The sequence below is a fragment of the Arvicola amphibius genome, chromosome X, assembly GCF_903992535.2.
Source record: "Arvicola amphibius chromosome X, mArvAmp1.2, whole genome shotgun sequence".
Lineage (NCBI taxonomy): Eukaryota > Metazoa > Chordata > Mammalia > Rodentia > Cricetidae > Arvicola > Arvicola amphibius.
In genome coordinates, this window is record NC_052065.1 from 33,876,849 (window position 1) to 33,901,460 (window position 24,612).

Sequence of the window (24,612 nt, forward strand, 5' to 3'; positions counted from 1 at the left end):
AACGAAATTCAGAACTGGTTGCTCTTATAGGTAGATTGTATTTTCAGTTTCTTAGAAGGTATCAGTAATTTTGTAATATATATTTCCTTTGCTTAGCAAAGGTACCTGAAAAATTAGTTAAAGCAGATTTCTTGCTGGAGGCATGTTGGTACATGCCTTTTATCCCTGTATTTGTGAAGCAGAGGCAGACAAACTTATCTCTATTACTACATAGCAAGTTCCTAGACTAGCCATGGCTACACATAGTGAAACTAGTCTCAAAGCTGACTTTTAAATCATATCCTCAGAGTTTTTGATTTGGTAACTCTGAAGTGTGAGGCTTAAGTTTGATTTGTTTTGTTGATCTACATAGTATATCACTGTGTAGCTCCTTGCCACCTCCTGTGCTGGGATTCCCAAGTGTTGGAATTACAGACATGTCTAGCAGTTTCTCACACAATGTTTATACCAATAGTCTAGGGTATAACACTTTGGGAACAATTTTTATGGAATATGTTAATCATATTTGCTGAACTTAATTGAATTTAGCATGTGTATGTATGTGTGTGTGTGTGTGTATGCGCACACTAAAGTACAAGCACATTAAAGTACAAGCATGTGGAGTTCCAACAACAGCCTTGGATGTCATTCCTCAGGTGCCATCCATCTTTTTTATATGAATTTTGATTTGTATTTATTTTATGCTGAATTTATTCCCAAGCCGTAAGTGTTCATACTTCTTCAGGGATACCTTTTTATTCTGTGCAACTTCTGACTTAAGAACAATTTGTTCGTTCTTAGTGAAGATCATCTCAGTGTGACAGAGGCCATTCATGTGTGGGTTAATTAGACCATGAACTCTAAGTTCAACAGCCGTTCTTAGATACTTTGTTAACCTGTATGTGTTCAATGACTACAAATTCTACATCTAAAACCTTAAGTTCAGCATTATTCTCTGTATTTTTAAATATGTGGAGCAAAAATTCAGCATTGTTTTTGAAACACAGACCCAGTCCAGCCCCACTGCTTGACCTGGGCACAATATACTACCAGAAAGGCACACATTACTTTTTTTTAAATGACATAGTCTTTTCTGATATGCATGCCCTTGATGACCTAGACAGCTTCAAGGATATTCTTAAAGGGAACACAAAGATTTGATCCTCTTTATTTGTATGGTTTTATAGAGTTTTCTAGACCAGGAAAATAGTAAACTATTTAATTAAGTCACCTCAAGCTGCTTAGAGGAAGAAGCCTTATTCTTTTTTCTTTTTTAAAAACAGTGTCTCCTTGGTCTGGAATTCTCCAAATATGATGACTGGAGAATTCCCAGTAAGCCCCAGGGAATCAGCCTGTCTCCATTTTCCCAGTGCTGAGTTTACAAGAACACACCACTATGCCAGGCTTCTTTTTTTGTTGTTTGCTTATTTTATGAGGGTCCCGTGTATCAAACACAGGTTCTTGTGTTTGTAAAGCATGCACTTTACCAACTAATGTATCTTCCTAGTCCCTAGAGTTTGTACTTTTGTAAGATTCTTTGAATATTCCCCTTTGGCTTTAAGTAGTAATCAACCATATTTAGAGGCTCAATTATAGAATTGGAACTTTATGTTTGAAGTACCTGATCTCAATTATAACTGCTTATTGCACCTGCTACTCTTAATAACCATCGTTTTTCAGGGGCCAAACTGTTCTATGGTTTCTTTGGACTTTGTAGGCCACCTTCAAAAATTAAGTCTTGCCTGGTGGTGGTGGCACATGTCTTTTATTTCAGCACTCGGGAGGCAGAGAGAGGCAGATATCTGTGAGTTTGAGGCCAGACTAGTCTACGAGCGAGTTCCAGGACAGGCTCCAAAACTACAGAGAAACCCTATCTTGATAAACAAAAAAAATTAAAAATATAAACGAACAAATAAATAAAAAGAAAAAATTAAGTCTTTGTGACATGATATTAGAATATTGAAAAAGAATACATTTCTATGCCTTCATCTGTATTTTCAAAGACAGATTTAACCAGGTTGGTGTGTACAATATTTAGGAAGCAAAAGTTCCAAGCCAACCTGGACATAATGAGACACTAACTCAAAAAATAAAATCAAATTAAGTTTCATGTTATTGTGTCAGGCTTATTTGATCCCATAACATCAAATGGCTGCAAGACTGGCTTCTGTATATGACCTGATTCTCTTTAGTAGAATCTATCTTCATGATGTTTGATCTTTTTCTGATTCATTGTGGGGGTTGTTTGTTTTTGTTTTTGTTCTGTTTTGCTTTTCAATTTTTTAGTCGCACACACTTGTATGTGGAGGTGAGGGAATAACTTTCAGAAGTCAATTCTCTCCATCTCCATGTGGGATCAAGGAATTAATCTCAGGTCATTAGGCCTGGTGGCAAGTGTCCTCAATCATGGAGCCACCTTGACAGCATTATTAATATTGAGTTAGTGATATTGGTTTATTGAGTCTTCGAACTATTTTTACATTTACAGTATGAATCATTTGTCAAATATATAGTTTGCTCCCAGTGTGACAGTGCACATCTTTAATCCTATCTCTTGGGAGGCAGTGCAGGCAGATCTCTGGAAGTGCAAAGCCAGCTTGGTATACTATCTAGTTCTAGGATAGACAGAGAGCTACATAGCCTCTTCCTCAAAAAAAATGTGGTTTGTATTTACTTTCTTACAGCTTACTATAGATGCAAATTGTCTTTTCATTCTTTTAATAGTCTTTTAGAAAGTAAAGGTATTTTTACTCCAGATCATTTTTTTTTTCTTTTAGGATGTGTTTTTAGTGTCAAATCTATGAATTTTCACCTACCTTTCATCCATTTCAAAGAGTTTCTCGTGTGTTTCTTTTAACAATTTCATAGTTATATAATTTACATTTAAATGTATGATTTCTTTTGAATTAATTTTTAAAGTTTACTCTTTGACAATTTTATGCATATATACTTTGATTATTTACAACTTTCTAATTCCCTTTCTAATCCCCCTCCTATTCCTATTGAAGCACTTCTTCCCAACAAATAACCTTCCTGCTTTAATGTGTATTTTTCAAACTTAATTAAGGTTGCTTATATAAGCATGAGTAGGTTACTTACTAGAGCATAGGCAACATCTACTGGCTACACCACTGAAGAAAATGGATCTTCTTCCCCAGTAACCATTAACTGTTAATAGCTCATTACTCAAGGGAAGAGTGCTGCTTCCTAAGCTGCTCCCTGTCCATGATGGAATGTTGAAGAACCAAATCTTTTGTAGCTCTTCTGAAGTTAATCATAGTTCCTGTGGTTTCATGAATGCAGTAGCCATATCATGTTCAAGAGTTTTACAGCACTTCTCTCTATTCTCCAGCTCTTTAGTAGTTGGGTTTCCATATGGATTTTTCATATCTCCTAAGTTTGAGTTATCTTTTGTATTACTATGTCCTACTATTTCCTCCTCCTTAAGGCACTTTTCTAGATTTCTGGTCTTTACAGACACTCCAGGTTAACATAGTATCTACATTTTCAAAGCTAGAATGCACATATGAAAGAGAACAAAGACCATTTGTCTTTGGGTATCTAGGTTACCTCAATATTTTCTAGTTCCATCCATTTTTAGTAAATTTCATAATTTCACTTTTTAAATTTTTTAAAATTATTTTATTTCTTATGCATATAGGTGTTTGCCTATTTGTATGTCTTTTTAAAACTATTTTAATTTGTATTTATTTGTTTTATGTATGGGTTTTTTACCTGCATATGTCGGTGCAGTGTCCACAGGGGCCAGAAAAGGTTTGGATCCCATGAGACTGGTGTTTGAGACAGTGTGGGCATCCATGTAGGTGCTGGGAATTGAACAAGGTCTTCCAAAAGCAGACAGTGCTCTTAATGCCTAAACCATCTCTCCAGCACCCTTTAAAAAAACCAAACTTTATGAGCTAGGGTCTTGCTTATAGCCCAGCCTGGCCTTGAACTCATGAGCAGTCTTCCTACCTGAGCTTCCTGAGTGTTGGGATTATAGGCCTGAGCCACTAAATTCTCAGGTCCTTGGGATTTTTCTACATATACTATCATGTCACTTGAATAAAATGGTTTTCCTTCTTCCTTCATAGTCTACTCTTTTATTTTCTTTGACTATTGCAGTGGCTAAAACTTCCAGTATCACATTGAGAACAGAGACTCTTACTATCTGTCCAGTCTTAGGTAGAAACCATTTAGTCTTTCAGTATTAAGCATGATATTAATTTTTACAGTTTTTATCAAGTTGAAGAAATTCACCTTTGCTCCTAATCTATTATTTTTATCATCTCATATACTTATTCTGTATCAAATGATAGAAACGTGGGATTATCACCTTTAGCCTGTTAATATCATAGATTGTGATAGAAGTTTTTGAATATTGACTAGACTTGTTATGTTGAAATAAGTCTTCCTATAATAGTTTGGGCTGCATAATAAAACCTCATAGGTTGGATGCCTTTAACTGCAGAAACTTATTTCTCAAAATTCTAAAGGCTTAACTTCTTAGGATCAAGATCCAGCAGGATTTAACTCCTGATAAGGGTGTTAATCCTTCCTGCTATTATGACCTTTTCTTAGTGAACATGTAGAGAGAATGAATTCTTTCTTTTTGATAAGGGCAATAGTCCTATTGGATTAGAGCTTTATCTATATAGACTCATTTAACTTTAACTATCCCTGTGTCCAAACACAGTCACATTGAGGTTAGGTTTTTTGGCTATGGAATGGCACAATTCAGTCCATGGCACCCAGTTAATTTGGATTTAGAATTTTTTTGGTATAATGCTTGATATAATTTCATGATATTTTGTTAAGAATTTTCTTGTCTGTATTCCTGACATGAAAAAGCCCTGTTTTCTTTTCTCATGGTATTTTTATTAGTTGTTATATTATGGAAGTGATACACTCCTAATAAAATAGTTGGGGAAGCCTTGTGCAGGCTTCCAAAGCTGCTGTGAGTTCATGAATGCCACAGTCCTGTCATATTCAGAAAATATCTGCATGAAGCCTGAACAAGATCAAGGCCCAGTCAGCCTTATATGGAAGGAGGAGGAAATTCTAAGTCCTCCACCTCTATTTGAGGAATTAATGGCAGTTGGTGGCCATTGGAGGAAAGTCATTTTTTTAAGGATATGGTCCCTTGGCAGGTTGATTATGCTCCCATACCCATGAATATATGGGGAACACAAATTGAACTCAGTGGGCTACAAAAATAAAGGGCATGAAATTAGGAGAGTGAAGACTGACTATAATAAAATACATCAGAAATATATTAAAAATTTCAAATTAATAAAAGTATTGTGTTAAAATTTTTAATTTAATTGGGGGATATTCTGCCCTTTTGTTTTCAGAAGATACTGTATAAAATTAGTATTGATTCTTTTTAAATTTATTTTTATTTTTAATTATGTGATTTAGAGAGGAGTGTGGGTATTTGTACATACATGCAGATGTATGTAGATGCCATAGGCATCAGATTTTTTTTATTTCATTTTACATTCTATACACAATTCCCCCCATCCCTCCTCCCACCCCCACTATCCCCCCAGTTCAAACCCCATCCACTCCTCCAATAGGTAAGGGCTCCCCTGGGAAGTCAACAAAGTCTGGCACATTAAGTTGGGGCAGGACCAAGCCCCTCCCCCCCTGCATTAAAGCTAAGCATGGCATTCTACCTACAGATTTCTCATAGCCAGGAATAACATCTGGTAGTAAGCTGCTAGATGGATGCTAGTAACCAAACTCAGGTTCTTTGCAAGAGAGGGTAACTGGTGAGCCATCTCTCTCCAACCCCAATTTTTACTTAAACGTTTGATAGAATTCTCCAGTGAAATACTCTGAATCTGCTTTTTTGGTGTTTTATCTATAAATTTAATCTTTCATAGTTACCTAATTCATATTGAATGACTTTTAGTACTTGGGTGCTTTAACGGCTTAGTTTGTTTGATCTAAGTTGTCAAAGTTATGTGTATGCATATATTCATATGTTCTTTCTATTGCTGTCATATTTAAATTTGACAGTCTTGGCCAAGATTTTACTTCCACAAAGACTGAATAGATGAATTTTCCCTATGACCACTCCCCTCCCCCATTAAGTACAACTAAAAGTCCTGAGCAGCTTGTAAAACACAAACCTTGGTCTTTTAAAAGCTCAAAAGAAGGTAGCAGAAGATCTAGGGTTCTTGAGACATAACCTCTGAAACAACACAGCCCTGTGTTCCCTGATTTCTTTTTGCTTCCAGACTTAATACTGGAAAAGGTAGCAACCGAGAAACAACCAGCCAGTGATGATTTTAAAAAAAAACATATAAGAAAGACCTATTCTTCCTAGTGACTGGGAAAGGGACAGCCTATCAAAACAGAAATCTTTCAGATAATGTTTGTTCATCTCCAGTCAAACACCATGAAAAATACTTTAGGCTGTCACTCTGCCCTCTCCTGCAGCACAGATGCTGAAGCCTAGACTTAACCCCACAGTCAGTCAGTGATGATTCAACCCATCTAAGGGTTGTGACAGAAAACTTAATGGAGAAACAGTTTTCATTTCCACATGATAATAATGAGAATTCCTCCTTCCCTAGTGGTATCAGTCAAGGCCATTCAGTCATTTTTACTAATCTCAATGAGGGAGGTATCATTGAAGGCCTAGTGGGAGCCAGAACTTCCAGACTCACCCCATTAGTAACAGAAAATCCCTGTCATACAGGACAAGTGGTAAACTATGACTTCCACTCCAACTCTGATGACCAGCCATAGTAGTTTGGTTGGAAACAGCCAAAACTAAAGGTTTAAATAAGGCCCCAGGTTTTTAACACCCTGGATATCTAGTTCTCAATAAGAAATGACTCATCAAGAATACTCCAAAAAGGGGTTGCGGGAGTAGCTTTGTGCTAGAATGCTTGCTAGACTCTGAATTCGATCCTCTGTCTGTCTGTCTCTCTCTCTCTCTCTCTCTCTCTCTCTCTCTCTCTCTCTCTCTCTCTCTCTCTCTCTCTCTCTCTCTCTCTCTCACACACACACACACACACACACACACACACATACATACATGGGGGGCATTTTCCTCTCACCCTGTTCGCCACCAGTCCATGAGGACAAGGGGCAGAAGCGACAATAGAGAGCTTTGTACGGCCTGTGAGCACAATGGATATAGCTCTTCAGGAGATAACTTCAATGAATCAGCTCAACTGTATTCCAGAGTGAGGGGTGATATAAAGAATGGGGACAGTGGCTGGGGCATCACATAATTTGCATTAAATAGTGTGCTCCTATCATAAAGCTCCTAGTACAAGTCTTAGTTATCATCTGTGGAAGCGCGGTCCTATTGTAATGCTCCTAGGACAATGTGTAATTACCATATGGGCAGCAGCAAAGGTAAAGCCTCTGCAGGGAACTGTGTCAAGGGTCATACTAGAGATAAGTCAGGCATCAGGACCTAAAGACAGTCTCCAAATAAGGTCTGGTAGAGAACAGGATGCTTTTCGCCGAGAGTGGGGGTGGGGGAGGCGTCCGTGTTGCTGACCTCAGAGAGAGCTGCCAGGCCATGGTAGACTGCAACCTCCAATCAGTAGGACCTCCCAGCACACACACACACACACACAGAGAGAGAGAGAGAGAGAGAGAGAGAGAGAGAGAGAGAGAGAGAGAGAGAGAGAGAATGCTTATAACAGTAAATATTCTAAGAGATAAGGTTTTTTTGGAGATAAACATCATTGGGATCATTTCTTATTGTTTATTGTCCTATGACCCATATTCAGTTTCCATATGTAGGATCCTGTTGACTACTTTCAAAATGCATGCAAAGTTTATGAAGTTGGAAGGAAAATACCCCTTAATGATGCATGAGTACAGAAACTTGTCTTTTAACTTTGCTGGGCATCTGGGCCTCTTGCACCTTCAACTACTTCCTCTACCTTCTGTCTTCCCACCGCTTTCCCATTCAATTTTAGGCTACAGAATTCAACCACTCTTGATTTTGTTTATGAAAGTTGAGTAGTGTGTACAATACATAAAGCATTTCATATATCTTTATGTTGTTTGAAGTTTAAAGCTCTCCCTATTGTTCGTTCCCATTATAAGTTTCAGTGCTAATAGTAAATTGACCCCAAACTTAGCAGCACAGAGCAACTATACTTGAATTTTTTTTTGGTTTTTTTTTTTTTTGAGACAGGGTTTCTCTGTAGCTTTGGAGCCTGTCCTGGAACTAGCTCTTGTAGACCAGGCTGGTCTCGAACTCACAGAGATCCGCCTGCCTCTGCCTCCCAAGTGCTGGGATTAAAGGCGTGCGCCACCACCGCCTGGCTTAGACTTGAATTTTGAAGGCTGCACAGTAGCTGGGGGTCAAGTTTAGAAGCCTATAAAGGCCTTTTGCTTAAAGTGGCATGATATGAGAATTACATATAACTTGACTCTCTCATAGTCTGACAATCTCAGCATAGTCATATTCCTTATAGGCTCCAGGCACAAGATTCTGAGGTACATCTGTTCCTTCTGGACAGCCAGGTGAAGGCTGCATTCCTTTTATGACCCAGTCTTACAGTGCTCATAGCAGTACTTCTGCTAGTCAAAACCACCATAAACCATCCCTTATTCAAAGAGAGAAGAAATAATCTTTAGAACTGGAAGAATATCAGAGTCACATTGTAAAAGATATGTGGGATTTGGAAAATGCCATTATGTCATAGAAATGGTAACTGTCTCATACACTCAGTCACAGATTTGGGAAGAAAAGGTCATCGCAAAGTAACAAGATTAACAAGGGGCATTTGGAGGAGACTATGCCTAAACATATATTTATGAAGTCACGGGTTGTGGTTTACTTCTATAAATCCAGCACTTGGAAAGCAAAGACATAAGGGTTAGCATGAGTTTGAAGATAGCCTGGATTTTGTGGTGAGTTTACAGAGTTGAGACCATATCTTTTTTCTAAAGGCATTTTTTTTTCATTCTCATGGTTTATTTTTTTTTATATTTAAAAATTTCCATCTCCTTCCCTCCTCCTCCCCCTCCCTCCGCTCCTCCTCCCCCTTCCCTCCCCTTCCCTCCACCCATACCTCCCCTCCCTCCCTCTCAAGGCCAAGGAGCCATCAGGGTTCCCCACTCTATGCTAAGTCCAAGGTCCTCCCAACTCCCCCCTGGTTCAGGAAGGTGATCCACCAAGCTGAGAAGGCTCCCACAGAGCCCGTCCATGCAGAAGAATCAGAGCCCAGCGCCAATGTCCTTTGCTTCTCAGTCGGCCCCCGCTGTTGGCCACATTCAGAGAGATGGGTTTGGTCGCATGATCCATCAGTCCCATTCCAACTGGAGTTGGTGATCTCCCTTTAGTTCTGTCCCACCGTCTCCATGAGTGAACACACCCCTCACGTTCCTGACTTTCTCCCTCAAGTTCTCGCTCCTTCTGCTCCTCATCGGGACCTTGGGAGCTCAGTCCAGTGCTCCAGTGTGGGGCTCAGTCACCTTCCCCATCTGTCGCCAGCTGGAGGTTCCCTCACGGTCCTGACTTTCTTTCTCATGTTCTAGTTAATTTTAAAATACTCATCTCAAACCTTTAAAAAAATCTATAGTGTGATATTTATATAGTTTCTGTATTATTCAAAAGTAATTCTAGGCATTCATTAGGAAACAGCATAATCTCTATCTTTCAAAACATTTGAAAGTCATTTGAACAGTCCCTGAAAGGTCAATAAGAATGGATGGAACTAGAAAAAAAAACATCCTGATGAACATGAAAGATGAACATGGTATGTACTCATAAGTGGATGCTATCTGTAAAGCAAAGGACACTGAGCCTATAGTTCATGATCCTAGAGAAGCTAAATAACAAGGTGAACCTTTAGAAAAACATACATAGATCCACCTGGAAAGGGGAAATAGACAAGATTGCCTGACAAAATCGGGAGCATGGGGATGGAAGGAGAAGGGAGAGTGGAAGGGGAAGAGGAAAAGAAAAGGGGACGGGGGGAGGAGAACTTGAGGGAACAGGATAGTCGAGATAGAGGAAGGACAGAGGTGAGAGCAAAGAAAGATATTTTGATTGAGGGAGCCATTATGGGTCTAGCAAGATACCTGACTCTAGAGAAATTCCCAGGAATCCACAAGGATGACCCCAGCTAAGACCCTAAGCAATAGAGGAGAAGGTGCCTGAACTGGCCTTGCCCTGTAGTCAGATTGATAAGTATCTTAAATATCACCATAGAACCTTCATCCAGCAATTGATGGAAACAGAGGCAGAGACCCACAGTGGAGCACTGGGCTAAGCTCCCAAAGTCTAGTTAAAGAGTAGGAGGAGTGAAAATATGAGCAAAGTGGTCAAGACCATGATGGGGACACCCACTTAAACAGTCTACCTGAGCTAATGGGAGCTCACCAACTCCAGCCAGACAGGGAAGGAACCAGCATAGGATCAAACTAGACCCTCTGAATGTGGCTGACAGTTGTATGGCTGGGGCAGGCTGAAGGGCCACTGGCAGTGGCACCAGGATTTATCCCTTCTATTTGTACTGGCTTTATGGGATCCTATTCTCTTTGGATGGATACCTTTCTCAGCCTAGATATAATAGGGAGGGCCTTGGACCTTACTCAAAGCCATATGCCTTACCCTCTCTGAAGAGTGGATAGGGGGTAGGGTGGGCTGGGGGTAGATGGAGGGAGTGGGAACTGGGATTGGTGTGTAAAATGAAAAAAGATAGTTCTCTTTAAAAAAAAAAAAAGAATAAAAGAATTTTTTTAAAAAAAGACACTATGTTAAGCTTTAGGTCAAACAACAGTAATAATAATTGCATTTTCAATGACTCCTCAGTGGCACAGCAGTGTCTACTTGGGCCAGAGTTAATAATAATATTCCAGCCACTCTAATCTACTAGTGAAGAAAAGGTGAATAAACCTTTTTATAGAGAAGTGGATAGGGGTCCTTTACCAATAGCCAGTCATCTAGAAAGATACGACAACATTCTGTTATACTAAAGGATCTAAATTGAAAGCTATGCTTATGTTGTCCTGACAAAATTATTTAAACCTTTGTGTTTGTGAACATTTGCTGATATGGTCAGTGATCTGATGCCATTCATAGTGTCTCTATACCTAGTCCATAGTGACTGGCAATGAAAACCATAGTATTCTAGGATTTCCTCCAAAGCAGTGGTTCTCAACCTGTGAGTCTCAAGCCCTTTGGGAATTGCATATCAGATATTTACATTACATTTCATAGCAGTAACAAAATTACAGTAATGACGTAACAATGAAAACAATTTTATAACCACATGAGGAATTATATAAAAGTGTCGCAGCACTAAGACACTTGAGAACCACTGCTCTAAAGCAATAGCAATCACACACACAGGCACACACATAAAGCAAAGTGTCTTTTGATAACTGGAAGTGTGTGTGTGTGTGTGTGTGTGTGTGTGTGTGTGTGTGTGTGTGTGCGCGCGCATGTGCCTGCATGTGTGCATGTGTAAATGATGATGATTTAAGCTGTTTTCTAAAAAGTCCCAGGCTGGAAATGATAACACACCTATAATCCCAGCACCTGGGAGGCTGAAGCAGGGAACATAGCATAGCAAGAGCCTGTCTCAAAAAAATAAAATCCTCCAGGCATGGTAACACATGTCTTTAATCACAGTACTCAGAAAACAGAGGCAGGTGGATTCTTTGTGAGTTGGAGACTAGCCTGATCTACATGTTGAATTCCAGGATAGCCAGGGCTACATAGTGAGATCCTGTCTCAAGAAGCCAAAAATAAGATAAAAATCCCAAAATAACATTTCACAGATCTTCTCCTCTGTCATAAATTCAGTAACTTCTCTTGTAAATTTACATTAATTTAACCTTTTACCTATGTGTTTTCTTGCATTTGGTGTTATTGTTTCTGTTCTTAGATTCAGACTTTAGTTAATTATACTTAATGGAAAAATGACAAGGTGACATCACCATTTTAATTATCATTATGATAAACTTTGCATTGAAGTATTATGTACACCCAGAAAATATAGAATGCATTTTTGTATAGCTGAATAAATTTTTGTGAATTAAACATATTCATTTAACTGCCACTCAGATCAAGAAATAGAACATTATCAACACCCCAGAAGCCTTTCTTCTGCTCCCTGCCAGTAACTGACCTCCCTCACCGTAGGTAACAGTTTTGCCAGTTTTTGAACTTCATATAAATAGAATCCTATAGTATGTATTCACTTGAGACTGGATTGTTTTGTTTATCATTAATGCTTGTGCGATCCATCCATGCTGTTGCATGTAGTAGTTCATCTTTCACTCATGCATCATATCTCATTGTTTGAATATGCCACAATTTATCCATTCACCTTTAGACATTTAGGTTGTTTCCAGCTGTTGTAGAAACTGAACCTTTTTACCCTCTGTAATAATAAAATGTCTGTACATTTTTATTAAAGATATATTTAAAATTTAAATACATTAAAATATATTTGCTAGGTCAAAAAACATATATATCTGTTCATATCCTGTATATACCTTATAACTGTATTTGCTCCCAAAGTGGCATATATCAATTCATTCCCAAGCCAGCAATGTAACAATAGGTCTATTTGCTTCCGTTTCCTACCATCGCTTAGACCTTCAAAGACCAGTTTGGGGTCAATTTTTTAAATATTAGCCATTCTGGTAGATAACAGTGATTATAATTTCAATATCTATGATATCTAGTTAGGTTGAGAGCCTTTTAATTGTTTATTTGCTGCAAGAGGTAGCCTTATTTATGAAGTGTCTGCCTAAACCTTTTGCCTAGTTTTTAATTGGATTTTTTGTGTATCTTTAATTGTAAATATCATCTACTCCACAAATTGCTTTTTCACTCTTTTTTTTTCTATCGCCTAGCTTTAAATCATATGAGCCCGGGGTTTGAACTCGGGACCTCGCTCACATCAGCGCCGGGCGATTAACAGGCTGAGCTATCGCCTCGCTTTCACTCTCTTTTTGTAATCAAAGCTTTAGTGTGTATGTTTCTTCAATCTTTTTCTATTGTGTTTGTGTTTCATTTAAAATATCTTTGCCTATCCTGATGTTATAAATGTATTCTCCTCTGTGTTCTTCCAGAAGCCTTATAAACAAAAGCTTCATTCAAGAAAATTTATAATCACTTTTTTCTTGTACAGTTTAAAGCACTTGAGATAAACCATTAGTTATAAAATCTTTTTTAGAAAAATATATCTTAAGGAAAATCAAATATTCTATAATTGCCTTGTAAGGCCATGCACCAAAGAAGCGCTATATATTTATTTGATCTTGAAGTCTCTTTGGAGAGCATGTATTTTGTCTTTTTCAGTTAGAAGCAGGCCTCTGAATACGGTTTCAAAATTTAGCTTCAGTTAATGCTTAAGATTTCTGCATTTTCTTCCAATATTTATTGCTTTTGGTTTTGGATCTCCATATAATAAAATAATTTTAATGTACAAATATGTATATTTGTTAACTATTCAAGATACTTTATTTGAAATCATAAGCTTTGGGAAGAATGCTTAGAAGAAAATATACTTTCTGCACTTACATGGTCAATTATATATATTACATGTATTGATATTGTTTTATTAATTATCCTACATATATAATGACTCTAGAATTAAATTAGCTCTAAAATCCTTTTAGAGGAATGGTTTTCATTATTTTATAATGAGTCTCTGTCTCTCTCTCTCTCCCTCCCTCCCTTCCTCCCTCCCTCCTCGATAACCCACACTGTTCTTTAAAACTGCCAGGAAAAGATAATCCAGATTTCCTTTTGGTTATATTTTCTGATGCCTCATCTGGTACTTAAACCATCAATTATAGATTAAGTTGTAGACATTTCTTTCCCTGATTGGTTTTCTTGCCTTGAGTTCTTAGGTATCAGAAAGGCTATGATCATTTGCTCAAGCATCATGGATTTTTTTTTTCCATCATGTAGCCCTGGCTCAGACCTATGACCACTCTCATATATCTTGAGTTTATGCAACTCTATGATCTCCTGACTTTAACTCATTTACATAGTGAAAGTAGTAAGAAATATAACACTAATGTTACTAAAACATGTTTTTATTATATGCCATACCAAATACTTTATTTCATGTAAGCATAATAATCTTACAAGTTTGGTGTTATTTTAATAATTATTCTTGTCCCTACTTTTTCATAAAGAAAACTGAACCTTATCTAAATTAAGTAATTTTTCAGAACCACTTTACAAATGAATGACAGGAAAAAGAAACAGGCTTGTGTAAGTCTAAAACTTATGCTGTATACTACCATCTAATAGTCTGTCCATGGAAGAAAAAAACCACAGGTTTTGCTGAGGTGTATGTTTAAACATGATACCTTTGTGCAGCAAACACTCATTCCCAGGTTTTTTCCTTTTAAATATACTTGGCGACCATTAGGTTAAGAACACACAATACATCAACATTTTATTAAAATAAATAGTTAAATATACTTGGCGACCATTAGGTTAAGAACACACAATACATCAACATTTTATTAAAATAAATAGTAGTAGGGTCCCAGATCTGTGTAGGTGAATGAAGCACATCATTATCAGTCAATAAGTTCACAGCAGATGATGAAACTGAATTTTCAGAATCATTTGATTCTAGAAAGGGATCTGCCATATCTCCCAGAAGGAATAGCAGGGCATGCACCCTTGTGTAGCCAGTGTCGTTTGGCTTATCCTGTCAGTACCTGAAATCTGTCATTTGTTGATGTCAGATGTCGGATGCCAATGTCTTTCTATTGCTTTTCTAGGATTATATCTGAAAAAGTAAAGGAAGTTCTCTTTGTCCGGCCCCGGAAATATATTCGTTGCTCTAGCCCAGAGTCTGCAGAGCCTGGCTATATCAATACCCTAGAGCTGGCAGCATCTACCTGCCGCTATGACCTAGATGACTTGGACACCTTCTGGCTTCAAGAACTCAATGAAGACCTTGGAGAAATGGGTAAGCTGTTTTCTTACAAGTAAATTGTGCGTTGACTTTCACCAGTGATTTTTTTTAAATTGGTAGAACTCTGTAAAACTTTTTTCATCTGCTTTCCTTTCTTACCCACCCTTTCATTTATTTTTATTTTTGAAGAAATGAGCTGTTTATTCAAATGTATAAAGTATAGCATTATTTTATCAGTATTAATTTTAATCAGTATTAAGGTAAAGTAATACAAATTTAAGTGATCCTTTCTTCATTTATTCAGTATAATAGCATAGATACAGATGGCACATAAGTTTTATGAAGTTGCTTTATAATGCTAAATGTTAGTGTCGTGATGGTTGATTGAACTTCTGGTTAGAAAGGATACTGAGACCTGTTTTTGGATCAGTCCTAAAAATGACTCTTATTAATGGACAAGCCCATAGAGTTGTTAGAAAAAAGGTCTATCAGTATTTAACAGTACCCACTATCCTACTACAAGTGACAGGTTACTATAATCATTGCCCTTTAATATAAGGCTTCTAATTTTGTTGCCCAGAATGGTAGGCCTATGGAAAAATATCTCCAAAGTAGTTCTTAGCTACCTTCAGTGAGTTCTCTATGTTAAAGCTAGTATATGAATACATGTGAAAAAGTTAAAATTATATTAAATCCTCTTTGGCATGGCGATGGAAGCTATTCTGCCAACAACTACTTTTTAATTTTTGTTTTATAATCTTAGTATATTTTGTTTCCTCTTGATTTGTTCTCTAAGAGGAATAAGGGTGTGGCCAATTAGAGTGCAAATCATAGAGAGTGGAATAAAAGGACAAAGACATAATCAAGTACCAGAGTGTGTGGTTTTGCATGCAAATGGAATTTATGATAACACAACCATCACAATGCTTCCTTTGATAAGAAACTGCCCTATAAGTTCAATGTTTTACAACTAATTCTCTTTGGATGCGGATTATATTTTTTTTATAATGGAAGAGTTTGATTTGCAGAAAAAATGGACATTCAGGGCAGAGAATACAAATGTATACCTAAAGTATATTCTGTGTCCCTAATATTAACATATTTCTTTGCCATGATGAATTTGTCGGGATGAAGAAACCATCACCATTAACTGATGTTCCAGAATTTGGGGCTTTTTTTTCTCTACTAATATTTTTCTTGTCTAGGATCCCATCCCATCCAGGACTATACATTTCATTTAATCTTAGAAGAGATGTTTTGTGTGTGTAGGGGTGAGGCTGCAAGGGCTTTTTTCCCCTGTCTACTTTAGCATGTCTATTTGTGTCATCCTTGTTCAGCTCATGTATAGGTAATCATGTTGGTGAGATTTTGTGTGTATAGCTTCTGACATCACTAGGAGACACAATCTCACATCAAACTCCTTGGTCTGGTCTTCTTGCTTTTACAATCATACTGCTCCCTCATCTGAAATGTTCCCTTAGCTTGAGCAGACATGTTTTGTAGATATATCAATTGAGACTTGGCTCCACAACTCTACATTTTGATTGGTTGTGGTTTTCTGTGGTGGTCTATATTTGTTTCAAAGACAAGTTTCCTTGATGAAGGGTGAAGACTACACTTATCTGTGGATATAAGGACAAATGTTTAGAATGTAGTTAAGGATTATATGGGCTTAATAAAGTAGTGATTTTAGGTTCTCCTTCAATATCCATGACTTTGCTTGCATTAGGTAATTAGCTAGGTTTCCAGTACGGTTTCCCTCTTGTTAAGTGGGTTTTATGTTCAATTAGAGAGCTCTTGTTTAACCAGCAAGGTGTGAATACCACTATTGAATTCTTAGTGTTATCGTGCAGTGCTCAACCCTACACAAAGAACTACAGGAAATCAATGAATGTTTGAGAGCAAGAGAAACAGAGAAGATCACAATGATCAGTTATCCAGTACCAAATGGTTAACTCTGAAAACATACATACATGTAACGTTATACAGATTGACCAGGTTATATTTAGGAACCTATACTTATAGACATATATTCATGGAGCAATAATTAATGAAAAAAGAAGCCATGTGTTTAAAGGAAAATGAGGAAGGTATATGAAAAGGTTTGGAGGGAAAAATGATGTGAATATATTATAATCTCAACAAAATAAAAATAGGTTTTTGTTTGAACTTTAGTTTTTAAATATTTTAGATGTATTTATTTTATTTATATGAGAGTTTTTGCCTATATGTGTGTATATGCCTGGTGTCTGCAAAGGCCAGAAGACGGCATCAAATCCCTTGAAACTGGAGTTACAGATGGTTGCAATTCACCATGTAGGTACTGGTACTTGAACCTAAGTCCTCTAGAAGAACAAGTGATCCAGAGTTTTTAAAGACTTCCTTTTGTTTGATTTTTTTCCTTAGGTTGAATGATGTTATAGTCACATGTTTTAGAGCTTAAAATAAACTTTTAAAAATATTAAATTAAGCATTTTTGCTCAAATTAAAGAATTTAAAATGTGTATGCTGGTTATATACTGGGTACAATACTAACCAGTGAACAAACATCCCATCCTCACAAGTTAATGAATTTAGTACTATCATTTTATAGATAAGAACAGTAAGATAACAAAGTTTGCATAACTAATATGAGATAAAGTTGGAATTTGAATTCAAGTTTTTATAACTAGACTCTATAACTCTGCTTTTTAAAATTAGCTTACAAAGTAGCAAGTTTATTAGATTTTCAAACATACTAAAATTTGGTTTACCCAGTCCTCAGTCCCTCATCTCCTCACTTCCCATTCCTGCTTAAACCCTTATATTTTGGTATTCCCCCTTGTGTTTTCAAATCACATGTTCTATTACCTTTCCCACCCATCTTTCTTAATTAGGGCCTCTTTTTTTCTCCTGTCATAGGCCCCTTTCTATTTTCCTGAACTCTATACATAATCATTCTTACACAAATATAAATATATCAAAATTAGACTATAGGTTCCACATAGGAGTGAAAACATGGTGTTTATCTTTCTGAGACCATGTTACCACACACAATATACTTCCCACTTATTTTCACTTTCCTGTGAATTTCATTTTTTTCTTTATGAATTGATAAAATTATGCTATATTTTCATTATTCATTTATCAGTTGGGCATTTGTTTGGGCTGATTCCATTTCCTTGCTATTGTCAATAGTTCAACAGTAAAAAACATGGCTATGCAAATATCTGTGTGATGGGATATAGAATTCTTTGAGTATATATCCAGACTAGACACTATATGCGTTGTTCCTACATATCTATATGTGTATTTGATATATACATATGTGTATGTAAGTGTATTTGTGTGTATATGGTATGTCTAGGCTGAAAATAAGCCAGAGAAAATCTTTGCTTCATAAGTAGATAAAATTTTAAAAGGTAATTCATACATATTTTAAAGTTCTTTAGATGTCTTACATTAAAAATATTGTTGGATAAATTTATCTTGGATCATTTTGAAAATTATTCCTTAGTTTCTAAAAGTAACTAATGTTCCAAAAATCACTGGTCCTCTTAAGAAGAAAAATAGTTTTTACCAGTATCAGCCCTATGGGTCTTTCAGTTGGGTTAAATGTGGAGGGTAAGGTGAAAAATAAAAGTATAAAAAGAAAAAGGAATCAGGAAGAAAAGGGGTAATTTCAGAATTACATTTAAATCTTTGTGAATGTTAAGAGGTTTCTATTATTGCTTGTTATTGAAAATGGTATTTGATTTTTTTAAATCAGGTTTGAAAACAGTAGTTCATATACATATCCATATATACATATTACTTAGGATTTTCTTTTATGGGTTAATACATTATCAAATGAAAAATTCTTGGTATAACCACTAAGTATTTTTAGTGAAACTAAGTTACTAATACATTATTTGTGCTCAAACAAGTGAAAGATTTAAATGCTACACATTAAAGTGATCAGTTACACCATTGGTTCAAGTCTTATTAGTAGGAATAAGAGAAAATTAATTAAGGTTTTAGCAGGAGACTGACTAGGATTTATTTTTTAATTTTATATTTATTTATGTGTATTGTGTGGAGGAGAATTTTTGAAAGTTGATTCTTTGTTGCCACCATGAGGTTTCCAAGGATTAAAATCAAGTCATCAGACTTAGCAGCAAGTGTCTTTACCCACTGAGTCATCTCACCAGTCCCCTGACTAGGATTTAGTAAAAAAATGTAAGCGTCTGTAAATTTTTAAGAAAATGTGCTGTGTAGCCAGGCGGTGGTGGCGCACGCCTTTAATCCCAGCACTCGGGAGGCAGAGGCAGGCGGATCTCTTGAGTTCGAGGCCAGCCTGGTCTACAAGAGCTAGTTCCAGTACAGGCTCTAGAAACTACAGGGAAACCCTGTCTCGAAAAAAACAAAAAAAAAAAGAAAAGAAAATGTGCTGTGATGTATTTCTTCATTAGTGTATTAAACACTGATTTTATTATACTCGATGTAAGAATTTCTCTAGTAAAAAAAATCCTTGAAATCTGGTTGATTTAGATCAGAAAAAAAAGATGGCTTTGTCCCTTAGTACCCTGCCTACTCCTGCAGTTGATGATTTGGGAATGACAGCTGACAGAAGTGTTGAGTTATTGTTTTTATTTTTGTGCAGGTTATGGGCCAATTGATGAGACGCTTATGGAAAAAACAATAGAAGTTCTAGAACGCCACTGCCATGAAAATATGAACCATGCTATTGAGACAGAAGAAGGACTAGGAATAGAATATGATGAAGATGTGATCTGTGATGTGTGCCGGTCTCCAGACAGTGAAGAAGGGAATGATATGGTATTCTGTGATAAGTGTAACGTCTGTGTGCATCAGGTTAGTGGAAATGGAGACTGCCCCCTCATACAAGGTTAACATATTAGTATTAAAGTGAAAAGACAACTTTTAGGATTTGGTTCTTCTAGTATTGGAGTTCAGAAGTTTAAACTAAAATCATCAGGCTTAGTCCAAGTGCCCTTAATCTGATATCTCATTGCTCCAATGGTCAACATTTTTGAAGCTCAGTGATTATTATTTCTAACACTCATATCTGAGCAATGTCTTATATTTAAAGGTGAAAATCAAAATTAGGCTCTGCTGTTCTTCAGTACTTCTCTAGAAACATCGCTTGTGGTCCCTAAGCTGCTTTACCTACTAATATTCCCCCAAGAGGCTAAACCTAGCCCCTATTGTGTCATTTCATGTCTGGACCATTGAGATTTTTTTCTCATTTGATTCACTCAGGAAGTCCCTATGCTTCTTGCCTCATCTACATTGGAGATTTTTCTCATCTTAGTATTACAAACAATGTAAGGAAAGGTTAAATGACTTTACCCAAGTTAGTTGACATTTGTTCTGTCACACTGTCATATTAATAATGTTAGCTTTAATGATATCAGCACTTATTTCAACTCTTACCCATATCCTATGCTCTGTTCTGTGGTGAAACAAGGTCACTTGAGGTACAGTGATGAATATTGCTAACACTATCCTATCTTCATTTTACAGCCATGTCTGAATTTAAAAATATCTTCTGAGAGAGAGCTACAGGTGGTTCAGTTGGTGAAGTACTTGATACCAAAGCATGAGAACCTGAGTTTCCAAAATACACGTAAAGAACTAAGTTACAGGGCACACATGGAGAGGCAGAGATAGGATCCCTGGTACTCGCTGGCCAGCCAATCTAGCTGAATCAAATCCTTAAGAGACCCTGGTTCAAGAAACAAGGTGGAGGGCAATTGAGGAAGACTTTCAGCTTAACCTATGACCTCCACACAGACATACAAGCACTCACATATTTGACATTCGGCTTAACCTATCTCACACACACTCACTCACACACACACACACACACGAGGATACCCATACACAGTCTTGTCTCCTACACACATACAAGAACACACACATTTGACATTTAGCTTAACCTATCTCTCTCTCTTCTCTCTCTCTCTCTCTCTCTCTCTCTCTCTCTCTCTCTCTCTCTCTCACACACACACACACACACACACACACACACACACACACACACACGAGGATACCCATACACAGTCTTGTCTCCTACCTTAGGTTATCAAAGTGTACATATCTTCCAAGATGTAGTTCAATTCAATCCTTGACTTCTACCTAAATTTTTAATCTTCTGAACATGTTGTATATTTTATTCATATTATTAGTTTATGTAACAAATACTGTAAATGCACTAAGCACCATCTGTGAGCCAGGACCATGCTGCATTATGGTGACACAGCGATAAAGAACCAGATATACTTTCTGCCCCTTCCCCCAGGAAAACCACAGTATAATGATTAAAAAGAAACTACCAGAGTGCCAGGTGATATTTGTTTTGGTTTTTGTTTTTCAAGACAGGGTTTTTCTGTTGCTTTGAAGCCTGTCCTGGAACTCACTCTGTAGACCAGGCTGGCCTCACATTCACAGAAATCTGCCTGTCTCTGCCTCCTGAGAGCTGGGATTAAAGGCATGTACCACCACCACCTCTCCACCAGCTGATTTTATAGATTACAAATCCATGTGGAAATGCATGGAAGAGATAAAAATTAAAAAACAACTTCCAATAAGTGGCACTCATGCTGAATGTAAAAATGTATGTCAGTTAAACCAGAGAGGTCTGTTCAGTCAGAAGAGAATATGTTCATTGGCAAGTAGTCAAAGTGGGCAAAATATTTTGGAAGCATCTAAGAGTACTTTAAGAATAGAGGAGTGGAGTAGGAAAAGCCTCCTAGGGGTATGGAAGGGAAAAAGTCACACATGTGAAGAATCTTCTGACAAACTAATAAACTTCTGATTTATTCTATCAACCCTAAAAGAATATTTGTATTCTAGAAAGATCATTTTGGCCAAAAACCACTAGAATGATGAGCCTACATAACATAGGACATAGAAAACAACCAGGACTTCTCTGGGATGCCTAATAAGACAGAAGTCATCTGTATCTATTTTCTATGTTTGTCTTTTATAATTAGGACAAAATATTAAAGAATTATTTTCAAGTTCTTTTACTAATAGAATTAGTTGTAACATAATAATTCCCCCCAAGAATATGGCATTTGTTTTAGAAACACCAAGTCACTATAAATGATAATCCTCTCACATGTTGGCAATAATGGCTGACTGGGCCTTGCAGGCAATAAAGTGATATATCTGAATGCTGGGAATATATGAAATTTCATGAAAAGAGCTTCTTCCAACTAGGCATGACAGTACACTTGAGGCATGAGACTCATGAGTTTGGTGGGCTACATAGCCAAGTTCCAGGATATATATATATATATGTGTGTGTGTGTGTGTGTGTGTGTGTATACATATACATACATACATACATACATACATACATACATACATACATACATACGCATGTGTAAACGGAAACTGCTCTTACATTTCCCAGTCACCCAGACCCAAATAATCACACAGAAACTATATTAATTACAATACTGTTTGGCCTATTAACCCAGGCTTCTTATTAACTAACTCCTACATCTCAGATTAATCTGTTTCTATTATATTTTACCATGAGGCTTGTGGTTTGTTACCTCTTGCTTCTTGGACAGCTACATGTATCTCCTTGACTCCGCCTACTCTCTTTCTATATCTCTGTTCAGATTTCCCACCTGGCTTTATTCTGCTAAGCCATTGACTGAAACAGCTTTACTCATTCACCAATAAAAGCAGCACATATACAAAAAGACTTCCCTCATCATGTATGCATAATGTCTCAAAAACCAGGAAGCATGTGGGTAAAATACTGAGATTCGTATAAAGTGGCTGTAATTACTTGGATGATAAATAACTACTTAGGTTAGAGCTCCCTCTGTTGACTATAAAGCACTTAAATAATAATTTAGAATATTTGTTTACTTTATAAAAGAATAGTGGCATATTGGCATCTGGACTTATTAAACATAATTCACTTTATTTGCTCCACCACATCCTGTTCAGGGTTTGTTCTTCAGTGACAATAATACATTACTTTAGAAGTTTGTATCAATAGACTTTAGATTTTAACATCATACAAGTTAATTTTTTTCCTCTAAAAATGTGAAAGTTAATTAAAAGCATTTTAAGTCCTTTTGTGTATATTTATTTCTACTTAGTATAAATATTGAATATTTAGATTGAGATTGGGTTAAATTTAGCTAATAGCACACACTGTAGTTTTTATACCTGTATAAATATAGTTGACACTGTCTCTGACATCCTGAAATAATCCTTAAAACATATTAGCAAACTTACGCTGTTTTCTCAACAGAATTTACAACCTTCATCATTTGTGATCCATAAAATGTTGAGAATCACTATGATATATAAGCTTTTATGATCTTATGACTATTATATCTATAAAGAAGTTCACTCTGAAAATTATTTTGTGTTCCATAGAATGACTAAGAGCATTCTTAGAACCATCTACTGACCTCAAACAGACTCCAGTTTGGGGTGGAATTATTTTTGTCATTCCCTGGCAATATTATAGGCATCAGAAAAAAGGGGTTTCAACAATAGGAACCTTATAAAATGATGCCCTGCTCACGTGAGAGGAGCCTAGTTGAAAGTCCAACTTGGGTTCTTGAACTGTTATTAATAATTTGTTCTCACACCTATATGCTAAGCAGGGAGAGGAACACTTGATATAAATCAATGATAAGAGCTATGCCTAGTGACCTTCCATTCTCACTAAGGTTATGAAGCACAAGAACAAAACTAGGAGAGTAGAATACAGATGCAGTGTAATTGATGAGGGAAAAATCACATGAAGTAGAGGATGAGAGTCAGGCAGTAGCGTAGATACAGGACACATGGGCATGAGGACTGGAGTGGACAATTATGGAGAAAGCCAAGAGGCCTGCCTCTGCAAATTAGATGCCATGTGTTTAACTATGATGGGAGGTAAGAAGAAATGGTAAGGTGAGAGGACGTACAAACTTCAGAGAACAGCAAATCTATTTAAAGGGTCAGAAATACTTTAGACTTTTCCAGATACATATGGTCTCTATTGTGTGTTCTTTCCTTTTCCTCTTACAACTCATTAAAAATGTGAAAAAACATTCTTTGTGTGTTAGCCTTATGAAACAGGTCTTAAGTAGTAATCAGCACCTAATTTAGGTGATGGTGGGCAAATAAGAACAGGAGAAATCCCTGGAGGATTTACTGCTGTGCTTGATTTTACTGAGAAGAATCTAATAACTAAATAGAGTAAGGGTTAAAGGTGTGAAGAATGAATAAACAAATTTAGAAATAAATCTATCCTAAAATAGTGTGACAAGGAGTTGAATGGAGCAGTAGTAGTGAGGATGGATATGGAAAGGAAGTTCAGCCTCAGTTTAAGAAGCAAGTACCAGGGACCAATGTATGAAAGCAAGTGTGTAATAAAAGTCCAGGAATTGGTCTAAAAGGTGGAAAAGAAAGCATGGTATGAAGTGGAAAGGAGATTGGAAATGGATGATAGTAACTCTTAATGAATCTCACCTAAGGGTGACTCTCTTAGAACCCACAAATTTGGGAACTGATAGGGTGAATCAGTTGGTATTCTGTATATATGGCCATGTGAAGAACCTAGAGGCACCTAATTTTCTTCAGAAATAGATTAGAGCAATTAAGAGGGGAACTGGACAGAATTGAAGATGGGGGATCTAGAATAATTTCAAGTAATCTTCCACCTCCCTGAGTTGTTCATTTATTTTCCAATATCATTACATAAAGAATTAAAAAAAGCTCTCAGAACTCATTATGGATTATT

The 24,612-nt window shown here is 36.7% G+C and overlaps 1 protein-coding gene across 5 annotated transcripts in view; it reads left to right on the top strand.

The window, feature by feature from the left end:
* Jade3 (jade family PHD finger 3) overlaps positions 1–24,612 on the top strand; it is a 92,549-nt gene that overhangs the window by 42,782 nt on the left and 25,155 nt on the right. For all 5 annotated transcript variants that reach the window (XM_038317234.1, XM_038317237.1, XM_038317238.1 and 2 more), the window contains 2 exons: positions 14,728–14,918; positions 19,486–19,697. In XM_038317234.1, coding sequence (XP_038173162.1) covers positions 14,728–14,918; positions 19,486–19,697 — 403 coding nt within the window. The remainder of the gene's footprint in view (positions 1–14,727; positions 14,919–19,485; positions 19,698–24,612) is intronic.